Source organism: Falco naumanni, chromosome 13 (assembly GCF_017639655.2).
Source record: "Falco naumanni isolate bFalNau1 chromosome 13, bFalNau1.pat, whole genome shotgun sequence".
Taxonomy (NCBI): Eukaryota; Metazoa; Chordata; class Aves; order Falconiformes; family Falconidae; genus Falco; species Falco naumanni.
The window spans coordinates 26,300,866-26,319,785 of record NC_054066.1 but is presented as its reverse complement, the minus strand read 5'-3'; the positions used below and the strand labels follow the sequence as shown (position 1 = coordinate 26,319,785).

Here is an 18,920-nt window from a genome sequence, read left to right as displayed (position 1 = left end):
TTGGGCTATCCTGTTTGACTGTCGCTTTTATTTGCCTTTCTCACACTGAGTGCTCAATGCAAATTGCTTCAATTTTTAAAACAAGCTGGAATATATTACTATCAGCTACTTTATGGCCTGGCCTTGAATATAGGGTTTATATCAGTGGGAGTAAACGGTGCACTAATCTGCCTGAAAGGTCTCGTGACATTATTAAAAGGGAACCACTGGTCAGGGAGCATTTCTAAATTGCTTATTACATAATTACTGTAATGTGCATAATGCCTCACGTGCATTAAACATTCAACTGAATTGGCTTTGAATTTGAGAATAACCATATACTGTTGCCACACCCCTTGTTTTACATACTAAAATTTAAACTATATGTATAGTGTATGTATAAGTAAGTGTATATATGCACCTATGAATTACATATATTTAGCATATACCAAATACGTATTTAAACACTTAACCTTCCCACACAGGACAATCTGAAGTGTAATATTGCATTGGATTAAATGTTTCAGTTTCAATTCATCAGCATTCATTATTAATATTCAAAAATTCATATTGCAATATAGCACTGGAAAAACCATGAATCTTGACTTAATTCTCAGAACAATATGAGGTTAGCATTTTCAGTAAATGTAAAGAGGAACATACAAACTCTTCATTACCGGTGTAGCTTCTTACCACAATTTCCTGGTGTAGCTAAAGAAACCCCCAAAATTTTATCAACTGATAATAATAATAAAAAAAAAAGTATACAAAAAAGCAAGTTTTTTTAAAAAATTATTTTTATTAAGTAGAATTAGTATGTTAGTCCAGATAAACAAAACGGAAGGAAGGGATAACTTCTCATAAAGTGAAGACACCCTCCCCATGCTGTCCTGAATGGTGACATACCACTTGCTTTTCACAAGCCAGACCACAGTCCTGCGGTGTTGCCAGATGTTGCCATCCAGCTGCTACTTCCAGGCTCCAAGGAAAAAAAAAAAAAATCCAATTAACTGTGCATGTGTGGCAGCTTCATTAGAACAAGCACAGCCAAGTGAGACAAGGTTTTGTCTTTTACATTAGCAGAATAGTAATTTCAGGGCCATCAGTGTCTAGCACAACAGTATATGCTCCTGCTTAACAGAGATACTCCACCCCCAGACAACCCATCCACCTACTCGTATACGTGGTACCAGAAGAAGTCCTTCAGAGTAAGTGCGAGCATCGTTTGGAAATCCTTTAGAGTCATGCTGAAGGCAAACGTGAGTTGATGCTTTAAAATTTCCTTCCCACACCAATTAGTGGCGGTTTTCTTTTAAGTTGGCATAAAAGGGCACTTCTTTTTAGTGGTGAAAGAACTGCTTTCAAAATTCAGTAGTTTCCTAGAGGAAAAGCTAAGCTAAAGGAGATCTTATATTGAAGAGCTCACTGCGAATATCCTTCAGCTGCAACATGAGACAGGAGGAAGGACAATCAAACAAGAGCATCTTCCTAAAAGGCAAGTAATGTGAGCATCCCAACTACTTTTTAGTCTGTGAGAACCAGAAATATTTATAAAATCTTCTATTTATGTAGCATATGCTATAACAAACCTACCACTGAAATCTGTAGCTTCTGTCATCCTCCGATAAAGCTGTAATATTAGGTGTGGGACAACAGGAATTCACCTTGCAGCTTGGGGAGCCGGGTGCTGAGCCAAAAGCATGGTGGGAACCCTGCTATGTCATTATTGTTTCCATAGGTTTGGAGTCAGAATCTTTTTAAGGTAAGTCACACTCTGGTTATTACTGCTCTGAAAATGTCCTCCAGCTGTGCGTCTGGCAATGATGTAATCTGCAGAGCTGTCACCTCGATAGTGCTCATCACGTTATGGTCGCTAGAAAGAAAGCTCCCAGCTATTTCCAGGCTTGCGTTTCACATGTTCTATTATTGAAGGATTCTTGGATCTTTCCACTTTCGAAGCACGAGAAAGTTAATTAGATCTAAATATTACACATTGCTACAGCCACATAACCATATTTGAAATACAAACGACTAAATGGCGCAGGAGCCTGCAGAGAGGTCTGGTGTACTCACTATTTGAGAAATAGGAAGGAAAAGGACTGAAGTGAAAACCCAGTTTTGCAGGTTTTCTGCTTTCTCTCTTTTTAAAATGAAAAGCAGAACTTTCTTAGCAGAGGCCAGGTGGGAAGTCACCCACCCCCTTGGCATTGCAACCCAAACAAGCCACATCCCATCAGAGCGTGTTCTCCTTCGGGTTGACTGCGTGGGCTCAGCGCATGAGGGCAAACACGGTGGTTGCCAGGCTGGCTGGTGAATTAATAATAATTGGATGTGAAATGCTTCTGTCTTGCAAGGTACTGAAGGTCGTGCTACCTGTCATGGGAAATGTAATTTCCTCTTGATTTGTCGTGGAGATACAGATCTGGCCTCCAGCAGTCCCGTCACTGGTCTTGCTCTCAGGCTGATTTGGGGAGCTGGAGCACAGCTCCAGCGTGTAACTACAATATTAACTGTTTGTTACATGGAAAAAAAAATATATTTTATATTCTTTAAAAGGGTCAGGGTTATCTGCTAGTACTTGAAAAGTTGTCATCATCTGGGAGGCGATTCATTGGGCATTTTCTCTGTATCCACTGTTCTCTTACAGAAGTATGTTAGCCAGAGCTGGAGGGCTCTGCACAACCAACGTTAGCTTTAAGTGCAGTTGCTGTACTATGATAACTTTCTCAAGTCCTTTGCATACCGAGGTTAGAGCAACTGGAATGACAAAGTTCTTGTTTGGTTGCAACTCCTAATTAGATAGCTAGGCGAGATAGTTTTGTGAAGTTCATTAACCTGTTACTTGACCTTGATTTAATGTCTAGGCTGTGGTTTTGGTCTGCAACAATAGATTCAAAGGCCATTTTTGCTCTGGTGAATGAAGCTGCACCCGTGCTGCGAGCTGTGCCAGCAGCAGGAGGCACAGGTTTTAAAAAAAAACAGACCTAAGCTTTCAGGAGTAGATCCAAAGCCAACAGAAAAAACCCTCACCAGATGCCCATGAGGTTTGGATCAGCTCTGGAATGAGCTACTTAAACATTTCTTGAAGGAAAAAAAACTATACTCATCAGGTCCTGTTTCCATCTGGCTGTTCACTGGTATAGGTCCCCTGAAACCTGAACATCATTAATATTTTTACAAAGTCTCAGTAAAGTGGAACATTTAATGGTGAAACAAACCACATGTATTTACGTGTGCATATATATACACACATATGTGTGTTTATATACATATATGTTTATGTATATATCAGAGATAAAGGTGTATATACATATTCCTGCATACTTATGTGTATATGCATATATATAGTGGTGTGTGTATATATTTATATAAAATGTTCATATATATATACACACGCGAGCATATACTGATGTATAAACACACACTTCTCAGTATATCCACCTGTCTGCCTCAAAGGCAGATTTCAGCTGTACATATGACATGAAGAACCCTGCTCAAAATGGTTGGGGTAACTTCCAGTTTGTTAAGGAATTAAAAACGCAAGACACTGCATTAAGAAGTGAACTTTCCTTTTGTTTATCTGTCCAGATCACAATGCAGAACAGATGCTGGCTCAGCACAAAGAGCTACATCACCCAGCATCCTGCCACTGGCCATGCTTAGTACCAGTTTCAGACCAGGATGCATGTTTTCACCCTCCTGATTTCCAGCAGCCTATTGGGTCTTTGACCCTATGTAGCTGCCTACCAGGGCTGACCCACAACAATATGCATAATGTAATTGGTAACTTCATACTAGGAAAAAAATAGCTGAAAATTTTAATATACCAAACAAATTTCTGACTTTTCACAAGTACTGGTTGTATGGGGGTTTTTCCTTCCCCCACCCCCCAATTGCTGCCCAGGACAGCGGCCAATGAAGTTCAGGAAAAAAAGAATATTGAAAGCAGAAATTTATGGCTTTCAGGGAAGGTATTGTGTCTTCAGTGAGAATTTTCTGGTGCAATGGGCAGCAGGATTGCATCAAACCTCTGGATGTTGTTACACTATTTTACAAGTAATTTTTTTAAGTGCTAGAAAGTTAAACTATGCAGAAAGCAATAGTCATAAAGTCCCATCCTCAACACAAGCAGTCTATTTTGCTGCTCAATTCTGTTGAAACTACTCAGGACAGCTCATGGACTTTGATGGGACTTCCTGCAGGAGTTTTTCACAACATATATGCATACCTGAACTAAAGGAAAGCATTGCGTGAAGAGCTGCTACCAACCTGCAAAAACCAGCACCCAAGTTCAGCATATAGCTTCTTCTGTCTCCACCTAAGGATGGTGATGCTGCACAGATGTTTCAGGAGTAAGCTGTGGGCCAGGCTCTGCTGGGTTGCACATGCGAACTGCAGGATGGAAGAGATATCTCCTAAAGATCAGTACCTCCCCAAGGTGGCCGATGTCTGTGCGAAGCTCTGATTCTTAGTCTGTATGAGTTCCTCATATATTATAATCTTGGGGACGTAGTAAAAGCCTTCCCCTATGGCTGAAATGCAGTTCCTTCAGCTGATGTGCTGAGCCTTTCAAAGCCAAGGAAACAGAACCATGAGATTCCCAAAATAAATCTAATAAGAAAAAAATATTAAAATAATCATTTGGAAGCCTTGGGCTGTGCCTAAGGTTTCACACGTCAGTCAGGCAGGTACAAAGCAGTAGGACATAATGTTAGAGGGAATGGTTGAAGGCTCGGAGACCCTCACCTCCCCTCGGCAGCGACAGGACGCGTCATTGCATCTGCTTACCTATGTAGCTGGTCATCGCAGGCTCTGCAGAAACTGTTGTTTCTTCCTTCAGGCAAAAACTTTTGTCAAAATCCAATGTTTAGTTGTAAATGATCATTTTCTCTGGATTGTCAATTTAATTATTATTTTACAGGGAAGTTTCATTAAATTTAGCCCTGTAAATACATTGATCCACCTATGAGGTGTTGGGTACTTAGCTGTTTTACCAGAAAATTTTAAAGCAGAGAGGAATCCTTTAAGCATAGTCACTAGAGATTACTACTACCTTTGGACAGCCGTTTATTCCCATCAAATTTAATTATATACATTCTTTACCAATCTGTTTAGATCATATGCTGCACTCTTGGGATACAAAGAGTCTTTACTATTATAGTAAACATACAATAACACTTCCTTCAGTGAAATAAACACTCAGAGACCAACATTCATTAGTTAACCTTGAAACTTCAGGCTTAATTTTACAACTTCAGATCAAACCACTGGGGAACACAAATGTCTGGCTAAAGTCATAGACAAAAAGAACTTCAAATTTATTTTGCACATATCTTAGTATTTTATAGATCAACAACTTGAAACATTGTTTCATGCTAAAATCACGAATCTGAAAACATTTACTTTGGCTTAAATACTTCTCAGGATAGTGACTTACATAGGCATAATTAAAAATAAGATGAAAGTTAAATATAGGCAGAATTACAGCCCCAAATCCATGCAGGTAGCACCAACCCTATCTTTTCAACAAAATCTGTCATGCATTAAGGCAGCCAGAAATTCTACTCTGAGAAAACACTGAGTTTTACATTGCTTTCTCAGTTTTGAAAGATGAAGTTACACTGAAGCGCCATACTGTTTAAAATACAGGTGTTTACATCATGTGGAGATGTTGTATTTACTCTTCAAAAATACTGAAATGTGACTCCTTTATATGCATAATGCCTGAATATTAACTGACTGTAAGTCTTATGTTTTGATAGTAAAAAGTATTCAAGATGACGAAGAGGCACCTGGAAAATTGAAAGATTGTTTTAAAACAATGAGAAAATTCTTCAGTGTGGCCAATGCTATTCTGCAGGCAGTTTAGCTCCATTGCACAGTGTAGTTTTTGCCTAATTCAAGCTGAAGCTTCGTGATTATCAGCAACTGTGAATAGAACAGACAAAATGAACAATTAGTAACTCTACCCTGAAGATACATTACTTTTTCTGTCTTCAACAGAGATAGCGGCTTCTCGGTTTAGGTTACAAGAATTTATTTCTCCTCTTTTACTTTTGTGTTTGTATCACTATAAACATAGTTCAAGCAGCATAAATTTTTGCATTTCTGATCATGAGGCTCTGATCCCTTCCCTGCATTCAGAAGCCCTTTTAGAGTTGATATTCTTCTTAAAAATAAAATAAAATAACAAAGGCGACAAAACATGAAACATACTCTAATTCAACTGTGCATATGAATTCCCGTTCTTCTATCAAAAAGTCAACAGCACAATGAAACACTTCCATTCTCTTTTACATTTTTAACTCATCTTTTTGATTATGTACACAGCTTACACAGTCCTGGCTCCCTACTGAAAGAGAGGAAGAACTAAGACTTAACAGAATACTGAATCTCAAAGGAAGGGTAGCAACACGCCAGCAGCAGGAGAGGTTGGGCAGTCTCCCTCTGCCAGAAGACTGGCTAGACTGAATGCCCCAGCAGCGCTGTTCGTGTTTGAAAGATGCTCCCTAGAAGCGCCATCTCGAAAGGCAACACACTTTTATACATTTATTGCAGCTGCCTTTAGGAGTGCTTGACTGTATGGTCCAGGGAGGCAGGAGGGGGTAGTGCCCTGGATGGGCACAAACCATGCAGACAGAAAGCCTGGTGGTCTGAATTTGGCAGAAGGGGTGCCAGCAACTTGAGAAGAATTGAGATCTGACTTGTACATGTAAGAAGCCTGTGCTGCAATGCCTGCAGCCAAAATGTGACATGACAGAATAAGAAATGGTGGTAGGCAAACAGGGCTGGGAAATGAAAACGTTGTCAGACAAGACTGACAACAACAGGGTCATGCAGAGACTATGAAAATACTTGTCGTTACTTTTCCTTCCTTCAAATCTCACAGGTTGCAAGTAAGCTATTAGGAAGAGTGGAAACCAGACACAAACCAATATCCACCATTTTGTACTATCAGAAGTAGTTTGGGTTCTTTAACAGTAATTTCCAGGCTTAAAAGCTCTACCACACTTATGCACAATATTTACTATATATTGAACAGTGTATTATATAATCATTACCTGATAGCATTCATTACCTGATGGCAGCTTGTGTACCTTGCTGAAATATAACTTCAATAGGGTATTACAGCTGGGAGCTGAATCGCCAAATGTTTAAGAGCACATATGCAGTTGTGAAAGTGGCATTATCCCCATAAACGGCATCTCACCTTCTTGGCATCATAGTAGTTTGCAGTGTGAGCTGATGTGATCGTCCCACCATTCTGTGATATTGTCACCTGCTTAACGCTGGTGGGCACCCCCAGGACTTTGATGTCAGTAAATGTTAAGTTGTTTGGATCAGTGTAACCATGATGCAAAACCGTGATATTTAAAACATTCTGAAAGGAAAAGGAAAAAAGTCATATTAGAGATTGTCAGACTGCTACAAATCCACTTGAGCTATTCGCTTGCTGTCCTCTCTTCCTACTTATTTTATTTATTTTTAAATACCTGTATGTTGTTACTGATTTTCCAAATGTTGAAGGCTTCAGTTTTCTTCACATTGTTAGTCTGGCTAAACCCTGAGCTCTGCTGTGTCTTTAATTGCCACTCTGCTGATAGATGTCAGGAGGACACAACAGGATACTCTTAACCCCTGACACGAGCAGCAAGTGCTGCATGGACAAACCCCCTCCTTCACTGTCACAGCCTTATCTGCTAGCGACCCTAAGGCCTGATCCAGGCTCTGCTCTCCCTGCGCTGAGCCCTCCCAGAACAGCTCCTCCACCCCCACCACCTCCCTCTGCACTCACAGGTCCCCTCCCTTTTCCAGGTGCTATGATTTTAAGATGGTAGGCACGTGGTTTCTTTGGGATGCACCCAGGTCCAGCAGGTCTCCAGGGAGCGAATGCCATGTTAAGCAGCCCAGACACAGTGCCAGCCCAGGTGTCATCCCCTGCAAATATAATTCTACACATTTAGTGTTTAGAAGGTATCACTTTCGGTGTGAGTATTTTTTATTCTTGGTTGATTCAAGACCTCTTCAATTAGACTTTTCCTTACCAACTTTTTCCAAGAGCAGGAAAAGGTGAATTTATTTTATAATCTCCTTGCAACTACAAATACTGAATGTTAGAAAAATAAACTTCTCTTCCTTAGCAATTAACATTCCACAATTTGACAAAGACAGAATTAAATGAGAACGGTGCATGTAAAATTAGAAGACATTCTGTCACCCTGAAAAACTAATGAAATAAAGTGTGTTTTCTATTACCATAGAATCATATAGTTCATATAATTACAGACTAACTTAATTCCAGATATTTAACTGGTTATGATAAAAATTGAAACCCAACATCCTATAAATGCCAGTACTTAAAATAAACACTCCTGTTCACTGACTTCATTACCCAGGAATGCATGCCAGACGTGAATGGGCAGGCCTTGTGCCCCTCTTTTGCTATTTTAGAGAATGTTTTATCTTGTGCTTGCCAATGACCGTGTATTCTGCTGCTTCCTCCCAGAGCTAAGACTGCACACAATAAATACATTCTATGGCGAATATGGGCAAATGCACTACTAACATAGATGCCTTCCTGCTGACCCTGTGACCTTTTCCTTCCTTTTGGAGCTATGCCATAGCTTGAACAACAAGGTAGAGAATAGCAAGGAGGACCCTGAACTTGCCAAATGGATTAGGAACAATTTTAGGTGCCAGTTCTTGAGAAGAAAACCAAATTCTTTGCTGGGCAGTGATCTTTCTCTGTAGCTATAAAAGGGTCAAAGCCTTTTGTCCTGAAAGCTTCCCGGCTTCAGCCTCCGGCTACCTTCTCACCAGCAAGGGCTGTTTTTCCTGGCATGGCTGTTCTGGCCCATCTACGTGCTCCAGATGTTCTATATTGGTATGTGTTTTCACTTTACAGAATTAATTTATGAAATAAACTTGTACTTTCAGAATTATGTGAGAAATTACAGTGCCATAAATGCACACAGTATTTACCAATACAGAATAACTGATAACTTCAGAATGATTCTTAAATTTTTACCTAATAATTTAATCATATTTATCGTAGTCTATTTGATTCTGAGCACAATTTAATGTTACAGTGGGTTCTCTAGACTTTATGAAGTCCCAAGTTAAAGTACCCATAAAAAAAAATACAATAATTATCACCCTACATGATTACTCAAAAAATGTGAGTGAAAACTACGTACCTGTTTAGCGGTGAATGATGTTAGCAGATATACACTGTCTTCATATGCATCTGTTCAAAAGAAAGAATAAAACAAAATGTATTTACTACTCACCTTATTTAACACATTAACAAAATTTCAGTTCAAGAATTGTGTCCATATACTATACACATATATATGGTAAGTATCGATACATAAATTTCTCTATTTCCAGACTTCACATGCTTTTAGGCATAAAGTACCTTCTTGTTGGTATGCGTGCTATTTAAATCAAGACAAAATTTTAAACAAAAAACATTTTAAAGCTAAGATACAAAAGGCGGCAAACAAACAGCATTAGGAAGATTGAGGGTGTTAAGACCAGTAAGAGCAAAACGTTTCTCATTGAAGAAGGCATGGGAATGCTTTCCCACATCCAGCTCGTTCACTGTCCAGGCACACACGGTCACAATAAATGCTGATGCTTCTTTGAAATCGCTGTTATCAATCCTATCCTTCAGCAATAAATGCACGCAAAGTAGTGCTGGTAATCACGGGCACTGCAAGTTCTTGCCTTTCTGCACTACCACAAGCAGATCACAGGCCTCCTGGCAAGATGCACCTTGGAATCTACGCTAATTTCATTTATCATCGGGCTTCCATAAACACAGCCATCATTTCTGAATGCCACTGCTAACAGGCAGCAGCATATGAGCAGCCCCTCCAAGTACACAAACAGCATCCTGCAAACTTCCCTACACATCATTATGCTAAATGCCACCCTCTTCTGCACTACTTGCAGCCATCTCTGTGATAGCTTATTGCTATTCCAAGGGTAATACATTCCGGATGGAAAGGATACATGACATTTAAGTATCTCGTACCTGAAGACAATTTAAATGTAGTAATGTTGAAGAAATTAGTTAAAGCTTCCCATATAATCTATGGTACTGGTTCCCATAGGCTTGAGGACAAATCTTTGTTATCTCTGTTGCCTTAGGTTCCAGGTCACAATTTCTTTTGAACGGCATATTAATTCTACAAATCATAGTATTATGCGGTTTAAATCAGGATACTTATTTTTGTTTTACTCTAATGTTAACCTGAAGGTTTAAATTCAGTTTTGCCTCTGAAGGCATGTTCAGGTATGTTCTCCAGAAATGTGATTGCTTTGGCCGGGATCCATCGTTTCCCTGTGCTCCCAAAGCTCCTCCTCCAACACCCCTCGCTACACTGAAAGCTTCTAAGGCAGAAGCAGCCACCAGCGCTTCTTTTCCAAAGCGATGCCTAAGCAATGCACTCTCCTACAGCTTGGAGTTCCCACTCTGAAATTGTTAGACAATCCTCACGGCAAAAAAGGATTTCATGAAGGCTAGAAGCACCATACATACCAATGCGAACCCCATCATCCCAATAAAGCTGTCCTTCTGCAAACAGGGTGTCATTCAAAGCCACAGTGAGTCCCATCGGGTTTTTTCGGCTACGGAAAACACAACGATTCTTCCTCAGTTTCCTTAGTTAATCACATTACATATTCATCCAATGTTAGAATGTATTTTTTTTAAATTTTTAAAAGTATTGTGTACCACTCAATTGATCTCCCATGGTCACCTTCCCAAATCTACACTATTCAATTTAAAGGAGACCATTAGGAGGAAACTAAAAAGTAAAACCAGCCATAAGGATCCAGTGCTATCATACATATAGGTGATCTGAAGACTGGCAGCATTTATATAGTAATTATTCAAACCTAAGTCTTACATTTCAGTTAATATTACCTGTAAAAAGTTGTATTAGCAGGTCTTTGCCAAGCAAGGATGTATCCACCTCGGATATGCAGGTTGATATGGTCCAAAGGAGCTGGTAAAATTTGGAATTGTCCCCTAAAGCCAATCTCTTCATCCTATGTATGAAAAATAAAATGGCCTTCTACTGACTTACTCTCGCCTTACTGGGTTTTTTTTAGACTGAAATTATTGTGTTTTGCTAGCCAGATTAATTAGGAGTTCCTACTGCTGGAGCAACTACTCAATGCTTTTAAGAGAAACTAACATTCTGGATCTATGAAAGACTGGCTTGATTGTAGGTGACAACAGCAGAACCAAAAGGGTCAGCCAGGTGAAATACATACTTGTGATTAACAAAGTGAGTTTTGATGCCTGCCCTTCTTATTACCAAATCTTTTCTTATTTTCTGTGAAAGATGATGCAGCTAAACCCGTTTTGTCTTTCCCCATTACAGCATTTCATACAAAGGTATATCATTTGAGGATTAAAAAAGTCAAGAGAAGAACTTCAAATTAAAGGTATTTATTTAACCTTTGACTTTACTGTAAGTGTGCTAATTTTGTTTTACATTATTATACCAGAACTTAAAAATTCTTATCAGCTAAGTAGATGTTATATTGCTAAGAAGTGATACCAAATGCAGGTTTGTAAAAGGGAGAGAGAGGGTTCACACCTCACCACCACTCTCAGCACCCCTTGCTGCTGTCTGAACTGCACTTTGAAGAAAACATATAAAATAGCATTTTAAAAATTACTTACTGTGTAGTAATCATACCAGCGGGCATTGGGTAAGTAAGCATTCACTGTTACAGCATTCTGGAATTAAACATACGCATTTTAGATACCTTAAATAAAAAACGAAGTTTAGCTAAAGTGACTTTGTTATTTCCATAAGTGCTTAAAAATATACCTGTTGCATCACAGGGCTGATGAGCAGTGCAGGTCCCCAAAGGAATTGCTCATATATTTCCCAGGTGGTTCTGTCTTCTACAAATCTGTAAGTTAATAGACTATTGATTAGATATTGGGTGCTGAACTTCTCCAAAGTGTTCCTTCTGTAAGTCATTTTTGTCAGTAATTGAATCTACTATTCCCAGTATCTACTATTTCCTCCTTTTTATCCTGCAATTAATAATTCATAGATCAATTAATGCTTGCCAAAGATGCATAAAGATCCTAATGTGAAACTCATTAGAGAAATACAAGGTAATACTTAACTTTCTATTTTTGCCATTTCAGGGTATTTAGATCACAAATCTTAGAAGGTATTTTGTGCTCAGCCAGTATTAGCAATAATAAAATTAGTTAGTGGACAGACTGAGAACAACTTTCTAATTTGTGTTGCTTGTTCATAGTTGCTTTGAGAAAAGCAAGTCAATATATGCAAACAACTCTGCTCCTCAGCCAAGACATTCAGGTAGATACTAGACCACATCTAATTCCACAACACAAGGAGTTAAAGCTTTTGCAGGTACTACCCTACCTGACAAGGAACAAAGGCGGCTTTGTGTGTCTGACACTTGTTTTAAAAATCTGCTATATTAGCTTGGACACACACCAAAAAAGCCATTTCCCCCTGTAAAACTCTCATGATTGGTGGCAGAATTCCCTCATTTTTTGTTATTTTCATTCTACAGATGCCCAGCATTTTGTTCCTTCACCCCAAAGATATTTACAATTTAAGTATTACTCCTGGAAAAGAAAATATTCAAATTTTCATAGTGAAAAATGGAGAGCTACTGCTATTCAAGTGAGACTTGATAATGAAAGCTCATAGTTGCAATCTCATGCTTTTTTTGTTGGTAGGAAAATTGCTGTAACTTAGAGAAAACTTGCTAGAAAGGTTGTAACTACAGAAGTTTTAGTGGAAATTCCTGGTAAGGAGACCAAAAGAGTAAGTTCCACTTACTCATGGAGCATGGGGCGGACCACAGTGCTGCCATGGGCATGGGCATCATACATTAAGGTGTACAGATAAGGTAACAGGGTATATCTTATATTCAGGACATTCCTGGAAACCTCCTCAAAAGTTGAGTTCCACGAAACAGGATCTTGCCTCTGAAAGAAAAGAGACTGCAGTTAGTCAAACTGGACTGTTTCGTTCAGAAAAAATAAAATAAAATAAAGTTCTCCACCAAACTAGGGCACCTTCATTTCTATATTCTTTAATTAAATGACACAGTGACACAGAAAACAGTAGGTATCACTGTCAGCCCTAAGAGAGGAACGAGAAAGAGGAAAGGAGAGAAAAACCTCGGGGTGGGGGGTGGGGAAGTAGCGTAAAAAATGTTTAATGCAAAACGTCCCAGAGGCGTGACACATCCCAGCGTACATAATTTATTACCCTTCTTTTCTGCAGGGCAGCACTCAGGACTTGCAAGAAGAGACCGAAGCATTAATGACTGATCTCAGGGAGCACTTCCAATCTTTATTAAATGTATTGAACAATACCTTGGCAAATTGGGCAAGACTGGAAACAACATGATAACCCTGAATCTGCATTTTTAAAGGCTTTAAAAGTCCTATCGAAAGGTGTGCCGCTGCAAGATAAAGCACACAGTTTTTAAAAAGGAGACTTTAATCCATTAGATAGACGCCATATAAATAGCTCAACTCTGCTAGACCAGAAGCTTTAACTGGAACAGAAGTGCTCGTTCCATTTTTTTTTATTTTTCCAGTTATCTTGTTTTACAGCTTTCTACACTAGGGTCCTTAGCCAGCACAGACCTATATTTAGGCAATTATTTTCCTTTACTCTTAAAAGAAGTACAATATCTGATGGTGGCAAATTTGCAAAGTACAGACATTGCCGAGTCTTACTCCAGAATCTTATTACACTGCTCCATTTTCTCGTCTGTTGTATAATGATGGACAATTAGGACTGAGAGCACCAAGGTCAGTTTTGTTCCTTTAAGTATGCTTGCTGTAAAAGCACTCTATTTTAGTCTTGTCAGTGTAGTGCATTGAAATAAAAATGCCACACTGGGAAAAATACGGAGGCGTTTGATTCAGTCAAAGGAAACTTAGCACATGCTTCCTCCAAGTGGCCCAAATCCCCGAGCAGCCCCTATGCGGGCACAAAACCTCCCAGGTGAGGGGGAGCCCTACAGCACAGCTAGCCTATGAATAAAGGCAATTTTTGTTTGATAAAGAGCCAAACATGTTTCTGTCTTGTCCAGTTTGCTCGGAATGTACATTCTTTTGAGCCAGGCCAGCTTGTGCGATGTTCTGGCTGCTCTATACGTGTGTGTTGCCAAGGCCCAGCTGTTGACAACCATTAAAAAATTGTGACTCACCCGTGTTCCTTTCTGATTGTGATTCCTCGAATATGGATAAAATGCGCCCAGCTGCATCCAGCGAAGACACAGCTCATACTCCGAGTCTTTGAAGAAGCCACAGATATCAGCTCCTGTCTGAAATTTTTAAAATGATCCAATCGGAATAGTATAAAATCATGTACAACATCAAGATAATTAAATGTAGGTTAATAACTCATTAGCTTACATAAGATATTCCAAAGAGACTGAACTCCATCATACCTGAAAGGAAAAACAAGTCAACATTAGCAGCTGGGGTTTCTCCCCCACCTTTGGTGTGCTTATGATTACATAGAATACATATTATAATATGTATTTATTTACATATTATATATATGTATTATGTATATATAATACATAATAATGCTGAATGAGAAGGAAAAGAACCACCCAAACACACACAAACCCCATGATTTCTCTACTGTTTCATGGTTTTCTGCTACAGGAGTTGATGGGAGGTGGTTGTTCAGGACTAGAGAAATCAGTGGCAGGACACAGGGCATGAAGGTGCCCAAGGGAATGAAAGAGCTCTCAGGACCTGGTGCAGAAGCAAAAAAGATGTAGTGAAAAAGGAATTGACCATGAATTCTGGTTCCTAAACTAAAGTGGTTATTTTAGCTAAAACCACAGGAATACTAAAAGGAAGTAAATGAAGGAAAAGAAGTAGCTGCACATTGTAAATTGCATACAGATCTTGTTCCTTTTACATACCGATAACAGATTTAGCTAGCTGATCCCAAGCTGCAGTGTTATCACCAAGCCAGTGTCCTGCCCATTTTCCACTACTGGGATATGTGGAACGGGTGATAACGATCCCACGCTCCTTGGTAGCACTCTGCAAACCACTGACATTGAAAATAGACAAACAAACAAAAAAATTACATGAGAAATATTACTTACATCAGATCCTCTGAAAATAAATTTAAGGGTTTATATTTTCATAGCAAATGAACATGCATACATCCAATGCAGATGTGCTTTTTACAGCAATTCACTACTATTCACACATACACAGAAACTCGGCTGTGTCAGCCAAGCTGTAGTTAGAAAGAAAACTGGCAAACAAGGAGGTGTTAAAATAAAGATTTCCAGCTCAGTCTAATTATTGTGCGGGAAAATACCAATATAACACAACTTGCACATTTTCTAAGGGCTCTAAGATGTGTTCCAGGCATGTCACTCCTTTCTTTACTTACTGTACTTTAAGTACCTGAAAACTTGCACCAACAGTTAAAATAATTCAGCAAAACTCCTACCAGAGAGATCATAAGGGGGAAAAGAGAGGTGCCAGGAATATTCCACCTGTCAGTATAACTAGTTACTGAAAAGGTATTGAAACAAAAAATAAGTCATCTGTAGGCATTTCAGAAACACCAAGATGACAGGATTCAATATGAAATGAACGACATGGATTTGTCTAGGAGCAAACGTATTAAACCAGATGTAGTCTCCTTGGAGCAGGTAATGGGCCTTACAGCTAAGGAGTGACTACCAATGTGCATGTCGACCTTGGCGTTGGCTGACACCTTGGGCTGATCGTGTTTGGCTTTCTCATAGGCAGAAGAGATTTTGACCAGAGGTTATTAACCTTTTGAGGATGATGGAACTTATTTATCTTTTCCAAATTAAAGGCAAAAACCTACAGAGTGGAAAACATACAGATGCTTGGGTTTGGGGTATAGAAGGGAACAGCTAGCACCAGGCGAGAACTGTCATGGACTTCTCAGGATGCTCTGGCAGTAAAACCCAGTGGTGTTACTAGGGATCATTATTACAGGGAGCGGAGACTGTGGTTTGGTGATGATACAGGAGCACAGCCCCTGTGGCCACAGAGGTGTGGGCATGAATGAGCTGGATGGAGAACCGATTCACCAATTGACCTCAATCCTCAAATAATAATAAAAATTAAAAATTATCATAATTTTCTTAAATAAAGCCTTGGTCATTGCCACAAAGCACCTGCAAAGGCAACCAAGTAAGCTTTAGGGCCAATAAAAAAAACAAACCCTTGCTGAATTCAGGGGGAGTTATGCTTCCTAGCTGCTCCACCAAGGATACAAGCACCGTTCCCTGCAGCATATGTGGCTGGTCTATCCTATGTGACCAGCATGGATGCGTTACTGCTCCGCTTTCTTAGAACAATTCCTTTGCAGCCGTGCACACGTACTGTGAATCATTACAGCAAAATCCGAAACCACAATACCAGTTAGAAAGCTCCACTGATTAAATCGCACTCTCTCCAGTGCTGGCTCCACAATAATTGCCTAAACAGCTGCTTCAATAAGGCACGATTTATTTATTTTTCTACAGGATTTGCAGCTTTGGTGACACTGTAATTACAGCAAAAATACACAAGTCACTTAAATTACCGTACTAATTAAACTAGACTAATGTGCTGTAATTATTTCTTCCAAGACAAACAGTAAGTTTTCTAGTATCTTTTATTTCTTTGCCATGTACTATCAAGTATTTTCGGCCTCCGCTCGGTTTACCCTACTTCAACAATGCTTTGGAAATTGCAGCCAAAATTCCAAACGTAAAGCAAGAGCATGAGGGCTCTGCTCCCAGGAGGTGCCAGCTCTCTGCTCCAGGACTGTGCCCATGAAAAGCAACTACTCCCGTCACAAAGCCCAAATTTACCTGCCAACGGTTACACTACTCACCACTTTTCAGGTCTGTGCAAAGGCCTCACTACAAAATAAGAGCCTTAAGCCAATATCCAGAAGCTCCCTCTGCCTAACGGATGGAGAAGCTAAATCAAGTTACATGAGAAAACTGCTGTTCACCTAAGTTACAGGCATTTGCCAGTTTTGTGCACAAACGATCTTCCCGTTTGGCTGGATTGACATTAGAATAAAGGATCGCTACAATATGTCTTCAGTTGCACAAGTACTCCCTCACCGAATTCCAAAGAATAAATTGGGAGATGACATACATAACTATTTGTTTACCTAAACTCTCATTTTTCTGTCAATTGGAACTGCAAGAATATCTGCATAACCTGTGTAATTTATTGGAGTCATTGCTGTTACGGTGCCTCTCAAAACAGAGGAAATATTTCACTACATGTCAGTTCATACTTAATACACAGGAAAGATGGTACTATCCTCCTACTGCCAAACGACTGTCTGCTCCCAGCGCCCAGACAGACGTGACTCGGCTGGCAGCAGGGGGATCCAGCCTGCCTTCTGCCCTGTCAGCAATTCCGCTCCTGCCTTGACTGGCAGCGCTGCAATGGCCCGCTGCCAGATGTAACATCCACTCCGTCAGAAATTCAAGCAGCCTTGATATTTTCTTTCTTTATGGTAGTATCAAGGTTACCAAGGGCTTTAAGGTCGTTAAGACCTATAAAGCAACACTCTCCCTTGCTTACTCCTTGAATTGGAAATGAAACGGCACAGATTCATTATCATTAGATCAGACGTTATCTAAAGCAGGCTGGGGGACTATTCAGAAAGGAACAGATAACGACAGTTGCCTTGGCACTGAGGAAATAAATTCTTAAAAGTAAAGCTTTATGCACAAGGTTTGCATAATAAAAGTCACTGTTTCCCCTTTTCACTACTGCTCATTTGTTTCAAACAGAGGACATAAATGAGCCCTTAGATTTGCGTTGTTAAGAAGCTATGTTCATTTTCCCTCACCGGGTGTATAACGTAAGGCTAAAACAGCGTCAGCCCTGGGAATAAACCAGGCTATCCCAGCAAAGCCTAGCAACAAAAAGTATTCTATAGCTTAATTACAGTAATTATGGGAGGCTATCATTGAGCAATTACTGTTCCCAAAGGCTGATCAAAACGTTCAGACCTGTTCTCCAGCCTGCCTTGCGAGGGAACACCCGCGCGGTGCCTTTGGGTTGACTGCTCTCGGTTACAACGCACAGCATCGCCCTGGGGTGGCCTTGGCGCTGCCTCATGATAGAAATCTCTGCTGAGAAGGCAGCATGTTGTGTCTGAATGTGCTGGGACAAGGAAACACTCCATGGCGAGCAATTACATCCAAATTAAACTATATGAGAAACAGCACCGTGGCCACCTCACTTTGTAACACAGGTCACCAGCTCAGCTCGCGCAACAGAACATTTCTATGGATGAAGCCCTCGGGACCAGTGTACCCAGAGCTGCTCCGCAGCTCGGGGAGCAATAAGTTTCTTTAGCACCACGCTTGGGTAAACTGTCTTTAAATCGTACCTTGAAAATTGTGTCTGCTCAGGGTCAGTGGTTTTAAAGCTGCTAAACTCAAGAGACCTTGCCTGCTTGTCCCGAGACAGTCAGTGATGCAGCTGCAGGAGCAGACGTGCCTGGGCAGGTGTGGTTTCCCTTCTAGGTGGCTCCAAGTGCAGAAGGTATTTATGGCAGCGAAGGCAGGGAAGCACAGCTTCAGCTCAGACCTGTGCAGACCCCCCTCCCCTGCAGCAGCTCAGGTTCATGTCACCCTGCTTGTACCACAGGTGAGATCACTGCGCTGAGCAGTAGCGGGACTGAAATGATAACAACTGCCAGAGCTCAGCACTACTGCTCAAAAAGTTTTGAGTATCCAGCTCCACTTCTGGCTGAGTTGAAGATTCAAAGACATTAGAATAAGAAGAAAGATTTCTCAGGCATATTAGATAAACTGATGAAAGTTTGGGCTCTAAGAATGTAGGCACACAGTATTCATTTGCTACATGTTTTGGAGACAGC

The 18,920-nt window shown here is 40.1% G+C and overlaps 1 protein-coding gene across 1 annotated transcript in view; it reads right to left on the bottom strand.

Moving 5' to 3' along the window:
- Positions 1 to 5,116: 5,116 nt before the first annotated feature.
- Positions 5,117 to 18,920, bottom strand: part of SI (sucrase-isomaltase) — a 51,529-nt gene continuing 37,725 nt past the window's right edge. The window contains exons 37-47 of the mRNA XM_040613819.1: positions 14,950 to 15,083; positions 14,426 to 14,460; positions 14,218 to 14,334; positions 12,831 to 12,979; positions 11,832 to 11,916; positions 11,681 to 11,737; positions 10,913 to 11,037; positions 10,526 to 10,614; positions 9,177 to 9,226; positions 7,190 to 7,360; positions 5,117 to 5,907 (exon numbers count right to left, since the gene is read on the bottom strand). Of these exons, the coding sequence (XP_040469753.1) occupies positions 5,845 to 5,907; positions 7,190 to 7,360; positions 9,177 to 9,226; positions 10,526 to 10,614; positions 10,913 to 11,037; positions 11,681 to 11,737; positions 11,832 to 11,916; positions 12,831 to 12,979; positions 14,218 to 14,334; positions 14,426 to 14,460; positions 14,950 to 15,083 (1,075 nt within the window). The 3' untranslated portion in view covers positions 5,117 to 5,844. The remainder of the gene's footprint in view (positions 5,908 to 7,189; positions 7,361 to 9,176; positions 9,227 to 10,525; positions 10,615 to 10,912; positions 11,038 to 11,680; positions 11,738 to 11,831; positions 11,917 to 12,830; positions 12,980 to 14,217; positions 14,335 to 14,425; positions 14,461 to 14,949; positions 15,084 to 18,920) is intronic.